The 14,427-nt window shown below is 39.2% G+C and overlaps 1 protein-coding gene across 3 annotated transcripts in view; it reads left to right on the forward strand.

Moving 5' to 3' along the window:
* The window catches only part of LOC133850954 (rap1 GTPase-activating protein 1), a 102,927-nt gene that overhangs the window by 9,350 nt on the left and 79,150 nt on the right, over positions 1–14,427 (forward strand). Inside the window, exon 2 of one of the 3 annotated variants that reach the window (XM_062287222.1) lies at positions 3,028–3,546. The exons of 1 other annotated variant lie outside the window; for it this stretch is intronic. In XM_062287222.1, coding sequence (XP_062143206.1) covers positions 3,251–3,546 — 296 coding nt within the window. In that variant the 5' untranslated portion in view covers positions 3,028–3,250. Of the gene's footprint in view, positions 1–3,020; positions 3,547–14,427 lie in introns of all 3 variants that reach the window. One more of the 3 variants, XM_062287221.1, reaches the window with a different exon arrangement.

Genomic DNA, 14,427 nt, shown 5'->3' on the forward strand with positions numbered 1-14,427 from the left:
AAATGTACAAAAACGTTGATAGAGAAATAAATAAAAAGCAACATGAAAATAAATCATTGCTCTTAATTCGATTCAAGTTGAATGATTTTTATTATGTTTTCGTTTGTTTTCCCCTCTTTGAGTAATTTGATTCCATTCGCAGATCATTTCCTAGCGATTTGCCCACCTCCTAAAAATGTCTTCAGCTTATCGATTTGGGCCAGGGTTAATATTCGATATAATTGTGAATTGTGTAACGTGAAAGATTTGCCATTATTTGCCAAAAATTCACAACTCTTAAATACGTTTCAAGTCTATTAAAATGCAATTTATTGTACTTATGACAAGTCCAAGTTGTATGGCATTATTGTTAGAGGAATATTTGTGAAAAGTAGTGAACTGTGGATACTGTTAATATGCTCTAAAAAGTCACTAAATAATATTTTAAGCTAGAAATATGAATTTATATTCAAAGGAATTTACTTAAGAAATACTTTTGTATGGGCAAAAACGCCTACTTAATGCAGATTATATATCAAATATATCAATCAGTATATTTTTATTATTTTTGCGGTATATTAATTTGATTGTTGCGTTCTTTCTTCTTTGAATTGAAAAATTGAATTATAATACTCAATTCAATTTAAATTTGATAGGCTTATTTAACTCACCAAATAAGTCTTTGAATGAAAGATATTATGTACTCAAAATATATATTCCATTTCAAAGCAACTTTTCCATATCTTTTAAATCGAATTTAAAGGATTTTCATCTCAGACTTTCCTTAAATTCCCATTCAATACATTTCGTTCACTTTTAAAGACATTCGAAATAACGAGCACTTTTATTGATTTACTTAATTGTCGAGCTCTTCATAAATTATTCCATTCAATATATAGAATACCAAAAAGGTGCCAACAACAAACAGTTGAGTATAGAACAAGTAAGAAAGTTACAGTCGAGTGTGCTCGACTGTGAGATACCCGTTACCCATTTTGAATAAAAGCAAAATATTGCGGTATACCAAACGGTATATTTGTTATATCGATATAGTACCAAAAGATTATAGCTCTATCTCTTATAGTCTCTGAGATCAAGGTGTTCATACGGACAGACGGACAGACAGACAGACACACAGATGGACAGACGGACATGGCTAGATCGTCTCGGCTGTTTATGCTGATCAAGAATATATACTTTATAGGGTCGGCCTGTTACATACATTTCTTGCCGGCACAAAGTTATAATACCCTTCTATCCTATGGGTAACGGGTATAAAAATCTAGCTCACAAGTTTCGATTATGTAATGAACTCTTGCACTTAAGGAAAAGGCAGCATTAATTACTTAGCCTCTCATCGGGCATTTTGGGAGTTGAGTTGAGTTGTGGAAGAGAGTTTGTCCGTCTAATTAAGTCAAGTGCTGACGCTAATTTGGGCCTGAGGCAAGCATAATCTTATTGCCACTTGTCATGAGTCGCGTTCAACGTTCAACGTCCAGTGTCTGTGTGGCACACACATCCCTTTGAGTCCTTAAATGCTTGTTTCTAGCCCCCAAAAAGTTAATACCAAGTCAGTCAGTAGCCACTTAGCTTTTGAGGTGGTGCCAGCACCTGACAACCCAAGAAGAAGAAGAAGCAGAAGAAGAAGAAGAAGAAGCAGAAGAAGGCTAAGCAGTTGCCACATGCCTTCAGTCAATGCCATGCAACATAAATCATCTTGGCGGCACTTGGACACGTGCCGGCAGCCATTACCTTTCAGCTCTCAGTTCTCTCCCTCCCAGAGAGAAAGAAAGAGAAAGAGAGAGCGGGAGAGAGAGAGCGAGAACCCTCCTCCAGTCGAGACTTAAGCCAATTGTCAGTGGGGCAGGTTCAAGTCAACTTTTGCTTTAGCCTCGAGTGCTTTTATGACGGTTTTGTTCCACGTTTCCTGTTCAATGTTCAGCGGGGTAGATGAAGAGGGGGAGGAGGAGATTCCCCCTCCACTTTTGGGGCATCTTTAGCTGCTCGTATTACACATGTGCGGGTTGTTTGTCCTCTCCTGCCTAGTCTGTCTGCCCCTCCTCCTCCTCCTGCCTTTCGTCTGCCTGTCATTGCCTTTTCATATTGCACGCATTTTCACGCGCTTTTCATCGCTTCGTTGGACAAAAGCGAAAGCAGCAGACGCTCAAGTTGAAGCCGAAGCTGAAGTCGAAGTCGAAGCAAAGCAATGCCAATGGCTTTTGCAGCATTATTTCTTAATATGCCAGCACTTTATTTTTTGGGCCTGAGTGATTTTCTTTGTTTTTCCTTTCCACAAAGCACATTTAATGGGCTTTTACGACCGACCATAAACTTGACTTTACTCCTCGCTTCTCGCTTCCCGCTTCTCGCACTTATTAAATTTCCATCTTTTTTCCATACTTTAGTATACCCTAGCACTCAAAAGGTGTTCGAAGGGTTGCTTAAGTCTCTTTTCTGACCCTTCGAAGTAATAAATTTATCACGGTTGCATACTTCTTTTACTGAAATAGTTTAAAATTCAACTTTAAACTGTCTCGATTATTATGATAATCAACTTCTGTTGGTCAAGCATACGCTTGGGTTTATTTTTGTAGAGTTCTTTACTTCTTACTTCTAATTTATGCTTTAAACTATTCTCGCTCTTTATACCCTAGAAGTTAGGGTATCTGCTAGTCAAGCATACGCTTTTATCTCCCTTTTCTCAGACTTCTTTAACTACCTTACTTCTAATTTACACTTTAAACTTTTCTCGCTCTTTATGCTGCTCAACTTCTAGGGTATCTGCTGGTCAAGCATACGCTTGGGTTTATTTTATCTTCCTTTTTGTCTACCTTTGAACAGCTGCTCGAGCAGCAAAAGCCACAGAAATTGGTTGCAAGTAAACTGAATTATCATAAAAAAGCATTCAAAACGCACTTCAACTCAACTGACCAACAATTTAATTAATCAACTTCGTATCTCTCTCTCTCTATTCGCTCTCTTCTTTCTCTCGGTGGAAATGTGCATTAAGTTTTAAGTCTCCAATTCTGTTCTCTCTGTAGCAAGAAGAAAAAAGACTTTAAAAGTGAAACGGGGAAAAGCGTAAACCAAAAGCAACCAAAAACAACAAAAATAATTGAAACCAAAAAATACAAAACCAAAAACCAAACAAAACTCAAACCAAGACAAAGCAAAAACAAATCAAAATCAAAAAAAACAAAACAACAAAACATCAGTCAGTCAATCAGTCACCAATCAGTCAGTCAATCAATCAATCAATCAATCAATCACGATGCTGAAGATACACATGCTGGAGCAGGTCGTCAGCACCGAGAACGTCTGCGAGAATGGAGGAGCTGGCGGAGTTCAGGAGCTCTCACCGAAACGCAAAGTGGCAGGTGCCTCATCGAGTGTGGCAAGTGGCACAGGCGGTGGCGGTGGCAGCTCCTCATCGTCGAAGAGCACGCCCACAGTCTCAGCCACCAACTCGCCGCATCATCAGCCGACGCCGCCGCAGCGTCACATTCATGCAACCTCCGCAGCGTCCGCAGCTGGCAAATGCTTCAGCCAGGGATCCTCACCAGCCGGGTACGTGCCACACACCTCTCTCTCTAATACACACACAAACACACATATACACATTTATATACACATCTTGTGGGGCCATTAAAAGGTCGTTGCATTGCTGCCAATTGAGGGGCAAGCTGCGCGTTGTGGCGCCTCGCAAAAATCGCCAATGATGGATGCCTTTTTGATGAGTTGCCCCAAAAAAAATCAGTTGCTGCCTCTCTCCCTCTCTCTCTTTCTGTTTCTCTGACTAACTGCAGTTTGTCGCATTCCATTGGTTTTTGTGGTCGTCATTATATGAGCAGCGTAGTTGCATTTGCCACCGCGTGTTGCAGCTGCAATTACTAGCTTGCTTTGCTTTGCCACTTGTCTTCCCATCGCAATTTCACCGCAATTCTGTTGTGTTGGCCTGGCCCAGAGTTTGCTGCTGCTGCCAATTTGTTTTGGCTTCGACAACACAACACGTAACAATGCAACACGGCCAAAGCTATTGTTGCCACTTTGTGTGCCACCACAGAGGGCGACTAATGAACTGAGAGAGCGCACACAGTGTTGCATTCAGCTCTGACGTCAGCCAACAACTGCCAACGGGGCTATCCACTTGCTGAGTGGGCGCTGCCAACCCTCACTTCACTTCACTTCACTTCGCTTCATTTCCAATTTGTTTGCTTTCCCAGTAACTGCGACTCTATTGTGACTGCTTCTAATTTTGTCGCCAGAGCTTTCACTTTTATTAGACTAAAGGCGACTGCCAAAATTCCTATGAATCTTATATGTTTTGTGTGCTAATTTTATTAATTACTTATTTGTTTTTACTCATAGAAAGTCAAAGAAAAAGACTTTATTAAATTAACGAATTTCTATGAATTATATTTCTATTCTATATTATCATCAACTCAGTTTTGTCATTTTCTTAGAAGTTCGAAAATATCATTCCTATCAAGGCATAGAGAGGAGAGTTTCATAGCCATTAGATGTGCATAAATAGGTTGCTGATCAACTGAAGAAAGAAGATCAACTCAAAGAAGCAAGAAAATCTTCAAAAGTGCGAAAAATGCAATGCCAAAAATGTTGAAGAAAGTCTCTGAAAGGATTTCCAATCTGTTAGAATAGGCGGCTGACCAAGATATTTGAGTGGGCGGATCTTATAAGTGGGCGTGGTTGGATGGCAAAGCTTCATAAAATTTGTCTAGCTAAGATGCCTATGTGTGAGTGCGTATGTGTGTGCTTCTAATTAACTGCTGCTAACTTGATATGTAAATTTGCAGGGAACTAACAGAGTAAGTCACTGTTAATTAAAGAATATCAAAAGTGCGAAAAATGCAATGCCAAAAATTTGGAGCAAAGTCCTCTAAATAGACGCCAATGTGCTTGACTAGGCGGCGGACCAACACATTAGTGTGGGCGGACCTCCTAAATGGGCGTGGTCACGCAATAGTGCTTCACAAAGGTTGCCCAGCCTAGATGTACTCAACAGTTGAACAACTTCTACTCAACAGTTGAGAAGAACTTCAAGGCATTGCAAATTATCATTAAAAATGACATGCCAAAAATTTTGAAGAAAGTCTGTCAAATGTATATGAAAGTGAGAGGCTAGGCTGCGGACCAATATATTTGAGTGGGCGGATCTTATAAGTGGGCGTGGTTGGATGGCAAAGCTTCATAAAAATTGTCTAGCTAAGATGCGTATGTGTGAGTGCGTATGTGTGTGCTTCTTATCAACTGCTACTGACTAGATATGTAAAATTGCAGAGTAAGCGGCTGTTAAATAATATCAAAAGTGCAAAAAAATCATTGCCAAAAATTTGGAGGAAAGTCCTCTAAATAGACGCCAATGTGCTTGACTAGGCGGCGGACCAAGACATTAATGTGGTCGGACCTCCTAAATGGGCGTGGTCGCGCAATAGTGCTTCACAAAGGTTGCCTAGCTCAACAGTTAAACAACTTCTGCTCAACAGTTGAGAAGAACTTCAAGGCATTGTAAATTATCATTAAAAATGGCTTGCCAAAAATTTTGAAGAAAGTCTGTCAAATGTATATGAAAGTGCGAGGCTAGGCGGCGGACCAAGATATTTGAGTGAGCGGATCTTATAAGTGGGCGTGGTTGGAAAGCAAAGCTTCAGAAAGATTGCCCAGCTTAAATGGGTATGTGTGAGTGCGTATGTGTGTGTTTCTAATCAACAGCTGCTCACTTGATATGTAAAATTGCAGGGAATTAACAGAGTAAGCGTTAATTACATAATATCAAAGTGCGAAGCAACCTTTGCCAAAAATTTGGAGCAAAGTCCTCTAAATAGACGCCAATGTGTTTGACTAGGCGGCGGACCAAGACATTAGTGTGGGCGGACCTCTGAAATGGGCATGGTCAAGCAGCAGAGCCTCACAAAGGTTGCGTAGCTCAACAGCTAAACAACTTCTGCTCAACAGTTGAGAAGAACTTCAAGGCATTGTAAATTATCATTAAAAATGGCTTGCCAAAAATTTTAAAGAAAGTCTGAGAAATGTATATGGAAGTGTGAGGCTAGGCGGCGGACCAAGATATTTGAGTGGGCGGACCTTAGAAGTGGGTGTGGTTGGACGACAAAGCTTCAGAAAGATTGGTTAGACCCAAAAGTATGAGTGTATGTGTGAGCTTCTACTGAGCACTGTCTCCTCATAAAACTGATTAATATCACAATTTGTGTTGTTTGCTAATTTATTACTTATTCATATCACTCAAGGAAAAGCAAAGTATATTTTCAATACCCGAATTCCTATGAATCATATCAAGTCTCAGATTTCTCCCAATTAGAACACATTCAATACACATTTTCTCTCTACTCTAAGAGCTAAGAGCTGATTAATTTCACATTATGTGTGGACTGCTATTGTCTTGATTAGTTTTATTTTCACTTTCCACTCGTAAAAGCTGCCCAAAAAAGAAAACAAAATTTCCTTTTATCACCTCGGCGCCGGATCGTAAATCAGGCAAAGGAACGTGGCAAAAATACCTTTACAACAAACAAGAAAGAAACAAACAATGCTCGCATTTGATAAGCTCTTTAAAGCTGCTTTATGTGTTCGGTATCGGGTTCCATTATCATCCGCATTTATTGTCGTCCATTCCCCTTCTAAGTAGTTCTTCTCTCTGCCTCTGTCTCTCTGTCTTTCGGTCTTTGTTTGCTTCTTGTGCCCTTCACTTGCACCTGCCACAACTTGTCACGAATTGCGCTGCGCTTCATTTGTATCGCGTATCTTTTTACCCAATGCACTTACTCTCTCTCTCTCTCTTTCTTTCGCTCTTTAATAGTTCCCTCTCTGTCTGTGGATTTGCTTTGTCTGCTTCTCTCATATTTGCCGTATTGTTATTTGTAATTCTTTGCTCGTTATTTTCGCATTAGAGACTTGTAATTGATACCTGCGGATGCTTTAACTCATTCTCTCTTCGTGTGTGGGAGGCCCAAGGCAATCCCCTACCCCCCCTCCCTCACCCCTTTCTACCCCCCTTTTGGGCTGATTGAAAAGCGAAAACAATGCGCAGTAAGATTTTTCCACACTCCCCACTCTTGTCGCATTTGTAAATAATTATTATACAAGTCACTGTCACTGGGAAAACAACAATTTTCATTTTCTTTTCTTTTCTTTTCTTTCTGTTTTTTTTTTTTGTTTTCTACAGCACCTCAGGGCTCTTCGCCCCTCTTCCGCTTGAACTTGACAACCAAAAAGGGATTTTCTTTTCTTTTCATTCAGTTTGCTTTTCCCTGTCGCCGACACATTTTTATTCCCCTCTCTCTCTTCTTGTTCCTGCAGCCAACATTTTCATAAACATAAACACTTCCGTTGCCCCCTCTCCGCTTGTCGCCCTTCAACTCTTTTGGGACTATTTTTACTTAATTTACTTGGCAGGGTTTAATCTCCACTTCTCCTTCTCTTCCCCCTTCCCTTCTTTCTCTCTGACAGCTGCTCCCATTATGCCAACCCATCTTCAACTTCAACTCGCATCTCCAACTCCAACTCCGACTCGATCTTCATTTCGTTTGTTGTCAGTTAGCTGACCTCAAAACGCTTTCAGACAGTTTAGCCCAGTTTACAAGAATCAGTCATTCAATCAGTCAGTCAGTCAGTCATTTAGTTGGTCAACTTGCAGCGGCAAAAGCAACAGAAACAGCAGCAGCTTCTCATCTTCAGAATTTGGCCAACTCCAATTCCAATTTCTTTGGCGTTTTCAGGCTAATTTATATGCAAAACTCGTGCCAAATAGCAACTGACCAGGCCAGATCATTTATCACTTGTGCAAATACCCTGCAGCTAGCGAACTGTGTTAATTGGGTAGCTACCAAGCTACAGAAAGTGAAAATATGGAACAAATATGTTTTATCTAACTTATATATAATTATTAGTAAATAGTATTCCACTCTGCAACAAAGTGTAGACTTGTTAAAAATAGCACAAATTTTTATCATAAGTCTAAACATTGTAATAGATTGAAGTACAATTGACTTTTATAAATAATAAAATCTTATCTTCAGATTATAAAAATCTCTATTTTGGATACTTTGCCAAACAATATTCTAATTTATTAAAGAGTGTGTTCTAGTTCATTATATCTCTGATTGTCATATACTTTATGTGAAACCCTATTATCAAAATTATACTAAATGGCTTTAATGGGTTATGATACTAGGATTGATAATTATTAAAATATTTCATTGACTAAAATACTAAATTACTAAGATAATAAATACTAGCTTATGCTTAAAGGAACTCAATACAAAATATGAAAATAGTATGCTGAATATTTATAGAATAAACTGAATATACATATATGTATGTATAATACCGAAAACACATACTAATTGATACCAATTCAGTATATATAGAATATAATGAATATATTTTTAATATACTGAAAAATATACTAATTGCTACCAATTCAATATATATAGAATATACTGAATATATATGTAATATACTAAAAACATATACTAAATTCTATCTATTCAGTATATATAGAATATACTAAATATTATCAATAAAGACTAAACAACAGAATAAACTAAGCAAAGAAGCCTTCAACTGTCTGCTAATTTTTCAAATAAATAATCATATTTGCTAAACCAACTCTAGGGTATTTGCTTGATGACTATATCGTCGCACGTTTTGCTTATTTGTTTCATTTGTAAGATAATTTTGAACAATGACTCGCAACACGCAAATAATTTGCTTAGTTTCGTGGGTGGCTCAGCTCAAGCTGTGGCCAAGTGGAGCTAATGCTGACCATTGTTGCAAGTGGAGCGCGTGTTGCAACTTGCTATGTATACGAATATATTTCGAAATTGGCAAAGCTAATGACTAAATGATCGGGTAGCAAAGCTAAATTGAGATTTGAATGAACTAGTTCATGCTGTTAAACAAATAACACAGCGGAAAGAGTGAAAAGCGAGCAAAAGTGAAGATGGCATGCAGAAGACGAGGAAGAGGAAGAGGCAGAGAAAGACAGACAGAAAAAGGGGGGAAAAGAAGAAGAAAGACACTCCTCAGAGTGCGCGTGACATTTGAGGAGGCTTTGAGTCAGGTGACAGAGCTACCAACTCGCTTCAGACGCTAAGACTTGCCACGGCTCCGGCTTATTTGTGCCGCACGACGTTGCAACAACAGAGAGAGAAAAGAGGGAAGAGGGAAGAAAGCGGAGAGTCGCTGACTGAAGGCATTCTGTGGGCGTTGGGGCATGTCCGCGTACGTGATTCTTTAGCAATTGCCACAAACTGTCGCTGGCCTAAACAAAAATCAATACACAGCAGCAGGGAGTGCTCAACTAGCAGATACTCTGTATGAAGAATCGAGTAAGGAGTTGAGAATTCTCTTATATAAAGTTTACTTTAAAGGAACTGAGAATTCTGTCTTTTAAATCATCAATAGATCACAAAGAAATGGAATAAAATAAATCTGAGAATTCCGTAACTCTTTTAAATACATCTCAAATTTAACTCAAATTGTCAATGAATTTACAGTGAACGAAGCTACCCTTTTAGCATTTCTATGCAGCACAACTTTAAGTAGAAATTATTGCATTACGCAAAATCTTGATAAAGAATTTCAAGTTATTTTCTATGAACAATCAACGGCGACACACTTAAAGTCAAGTCAAGCCAAGCCCCCGAGGGCTTCTCAAAGAGTAACGGCACTTCAAGAGCGCCGTCCGTCCGTCTGTCTGTCCGTCTGTCTGTCTGTCTGTCTGTCAGATCTTTGAAGCGACAAACAATAATAGCAAGAGCTTTGCTTGCGATTGAGCCACCAAATGTGAGCCAAGTTCAAGACACAACTTCGACTTCGACTTCGATTCACAACTTATGAATCGCAATCGCAACTCATGATTCGTTATTCACCATTGAGAGCTATTCACTCGAGTCACTATTCAGCAGTCACAATTCGCGATATTGAATACAGGAAACGAGTTTTGTAATCTATTATTTTGGGGAGGCGGCAGAGATCAATGGGTCTTACGGTCTTACGATTGTCAAGGCACATAATCGCTCCAAATTTATAATTTATTAGCGCACCGACAGCTGACACACGAGGGGGTGGTAGAGAGGGGGAGAGAGTGGGGAGATGTCGCATATGAAGTTCAAAGATGCTGACAACAATTAAATTAAAGTCACGCCGAGTGAATGAGATGAAAAATCAATAAAAAAGCGAAAGAGCAACGAAGCCTGTGGCTACAACAGTTCCCCAGGGAGACCAGAGGGCAACCGTAGGCGACAGGAGAGGGGAAGAGGAGGGAGAGCAGAGGCTGCTGCCTTGTCATTTTCCATGCCAGTGAACCGGGTCTGCTGCTCTGTCTGCTTCTCTGTTGCTGTTGCTGTTGTTGGCCTGTTGCACACAATTAGAAATGCGCCTAATTGGAACCTGGGGGCTGCTCCCCTCACCACCCCCTCTCCCTCCTCCCCTGTTGCTCTCCCCTTGACGTGGGCGTCGCCAAAAAGGTGTCAAGACAACGTTCGCCGAATCAACTCAACTCAACTCGGCTCGACCCGTTTCCCTATTTTGTGTGTGTTTGCCTCTGTCGAAAGTCAATTTCGCAGTTTGACGCTAATTTATGCCTCGGCTATTCATTTCCAGCTGCCGAATCTCAGATGGAGATGGAGATGGTTGCAAATGGAGGCCAACTTAGTCAGGTGTTTTGTCCATTCTCGATGTCTCGCAGTTAGATTTAGGGCTTAGACGAACGGAAAGAGGGACAAAACTCAACTGATGTAACTTTTGTTTTCTTCGGCACACAAAACTTGTCTTTTGTTTATTGTTTTCGGGTTCGGTATTTTCTATTGTCGCACAATTATGCAAAAATTGAAAAGGCCGTCGCTTCCCCTCTTTCCCCCCCCTCTTTTCTCTCTCACTCTCTGTGTGAAATGAGGCTAATAAATGTAGGAAAGGAAAGAGCCCCAAAGAGCTGCCTGCTTATGACTTATGCATGAACCTCAAGCTCCCAGGTAACTAACTAGCTTGCTCACTCTTTCTCTCCCTCTCACACTCTCTCCCTCTCTATCTCTTTGGCAATTAGGAAAATTGATATTGGGAAATCTGAAAATAGCAAATTTTAATAGTGCGGATTACGCATAGTTTTATGATTTATAGAGCAGATCATCATTCAGATTTCCTCATCTCATTCCTAATCACATTTTAAAGCCGGGGCGACAAAAAACGCATAAAAATCAGGGAAAAGTCGTAAAACACGCGTTTACTAGAAATGAAATTCATCCATTTACTGCAGAAAAGTTGAAGCAGCAGCAAACGAAAAATTCAACTCACTTCACTTAGCAGCTGCATCTGCAACTGCAACAGCAACAACAACAAGTTTGTATCTGAATATGTATATACGAAATGTATCTTGTATCTTGTGGGTTGCAGTCGACGTCAGCGACAGAGCTTCGCCTGCTTCCACTGGTAACCCAATTACGAAGGCAGCACAAACAAATTTATTTTTTGTAGTTGTGTTTTTTTTCATGCAGCAGACAAATTGCCAAGAAAAACACTTTGAGCAACAGCAACAACAACAAGTGTTGGCAAGAGGGAGGAGGGAGGAGAGGGGAAAGCCATTGGAGACGACAAGCAAATGTTTATGAATTATTAATTGGAAATTGTAGACAGAGAGTTGGGAAAATGCAAGAAGATGAAGAAGACGACACTGTTTGTCTATCAGTTCCAAGAGTCTTTCCCTCTCATCTCTTACTTCTCTCTCTCACTCACTTTGTACTCTCTTGTCCCTTTTGTTGTAAAAGTCAAAAACACTTGTAAAACTTTTACATTTTGCGGTGAATGACATATTGTGGCTGCCACACGCTGTTGTAAGTTCATGCGGTTGCAAATATCAGAATTGATGTGGCAGACAAAGTGACATATTTTTGAGAATATTTTAAATGATATCGAATACACTTACCCTGCGGTCAACAGCGTTGTCTTTAGCTGAACTAGAAAAAGAAAAAAAGTGTTAAATTTAATTTTATACAAAATCTAATTATAAAAAGATAATAAAACATAAAACTATCAGCAAATGCAATTAGAAAATGTAAATGAACTACGAATGGAAGCTGCATAAATTTCCATATTTAAACATCAGTTTATTTTCTTTATTTTTCAAATAAATATAATATGCAGTTTTTTTGTTATTTTCTAATGTCATGTTACGGCATCCTTTTTGTTATGAAAACTCGAAACTAACTCGTAGATGCTGTGAGTAGGCCAAGTGGCAAAGCCGGAGATCAACTGGCGCCCGAAATGTTAAACAAGTTAATTGCATTTGCAATCGGCCAACTGCAACTACAACAACAACAACAACAACAACCACGGCAACAGCAACAACACAATGCAACAAACTGGAAACCAACAACCGGCAACTGCAAACTGCAAAACTTTTTTTGTATATCAGTCAGTGGGTCAAAAGCAGCCGCCACTTTCAGCGTTTTTGGCATGCGACTGCAACGTTGAGTTGCTCTTGTTGTTGTTGTTGTTGTTGCTGTTGCTGCTGTAATTGTTGCTGTTGGCAGCGTACCAAAAATAGTTGCTGCTGCTGCCTGTCTGCCAGTTGATTGAACTAGCCAGACAGACATCACAGACAATCGCATCGCACAGTGAGACTACGCCAACTGCATAGCGACTACTGTTCACAGTCGCGGTCAACTGAATAGAAGCGATTGTGCACAGAATTGCACTAAACTGAATATGCACAGCATTAAAATTTACTCTGCTTAGTGAAGACTAAACTAGCCCAAGGTGTGTCTGGATCGGAACATAAAAGTTTATTGTGAGAAGTTGCAGTTCATTAGAAAATTAATTAGACAATGAACTTTAATATTCAACAAATGTACTTCCTAATGTAATTAGCAATTGTAAAGCTTTTCATTTCATATCATATATTCAAACTTAGTTTAGATCTAATATGAACGTAAAAAGGAATTCATTAGCAAATTAGTTGTACTATGAATTCAGAGTTTAATGAGCTTAAAAGCTGTTTAAAGTAGAGCTTTTGATGTCATTAAGATTCAACAAACATACTTCATAATATAATATAATTAGCAAGGGTTGAGCTTTTTACTTAATGTAATATATTCAAACTTATAAGCAATTCATTGGCAAATTAGTTTACTTATGAATTTAAACGAAACTAATTTAATATGAGTTTTATATTCTAAAAATATATGGAAACTTTTAAGAGAAATAGTAAGTCTTACTTCTTTAATCTAAAAGCTGTTTAAAGTAAAGCTTTTATTGGTTCCAATTCTTTCTATATGTTTGTAGCAAACCGCAATCTCAACTTCTATGTATTCACTTGTTTTTAAAATCACATGTTAAATAGCATACCCTAAGTCGCCTCTCTACAGGGTATTGCCAAAGTAAACAACTGGTTTTTTTGCTAGTTATTTTTCTTTGGTTTTTTTTTGTGAATTGTCATTGTGACTCCGTGTGTGGCTTCTCCAAGCATTTGGTTTTGCGATCGGTGCGCGATCTTTGCTATAGAGATAGAGACTAAAGTGAGACAAAACGACGGGCAGTTTAAGTGATTACCACGCAAATTTATGTAAATATGCAAATAGCGCCAATCTGGCAGCTGGCGAATGGAGACGAAGACAGAGACAGACAGAGAAGGAGGAAGAGAGAGAGACACAGAGGAGAAGAGCAATCGATCGAACAAAAGAAAGTCAAGAGTTAGCGGCCAAGTTCATTGTGCACAGATGAAGGTCACAAGGCTGGACCAAGTGACTGACTAATTATGCAATTTACGACTACGAATACGAATACGAATACGAGGCGTATACGTAATGCAACTCAAATTGAATTCGTGCCGCATGCAACTGGGAAAAAACTTTCGTTGAAATCGAAACTACGAAAAAAGAGCAATTCAGACACTGAAACTGAAACTCAAACTGAAACTGAAACTGAAACTAAAATGAGCTAAGTGCAGCCTCGGCATTCTTTATGGGCACAATTAAATGTTTTTAGTTCGAGTTCATTTATCTCTATTCAGTCTATTCACAGGTGAACACCTCTCTAGAGTCTAGCTAGTAATATGAGGCCATTTGAGCTGTTTAATTGGCCACGTTTAATGCAAAGACTCATTAACGTCCAATTAAGTTGAGTGAGCAAGTCGAGTCGAGATAAAATTCTAAATTCGTTTTGCAATTAAAAGCGAAACCTTTTCGATTTTAATTCACTTTCGATTAACGCTAAATATGTGTGTGTATCAACTAGGGTTGTTCTCTCTCTCTATCTCTATCTCTATTTCTATCTCTGCTCATTTTGACACTCCAAGTGTGTTGGCCATGTTCGGTTTGCTTGGCTAATTACGTGTTTCACTGCTGTCTCTTTCAATTTTCGTCTCACAATTTTGTTGCATTCATTTGTCGGCCATAAAAGTCGCCGTCAACGCCA

This window comes from Drosophila sulfurigaster, chromosome 2L (assembly GCF_023558435.1).
Source record: "Drosophila sulfurigaster albostrigata strain 15112-1811.04 chromosome 2L, ASM2355843v2, whole genome shotgun sequence".
Classification (NCBI taxonomy): Eukaryota; Metazoa; Arthropoda; class Insecta; order Diptera; family Drosophilidae; genus Drosophila; species Drosophila sulfurigaster.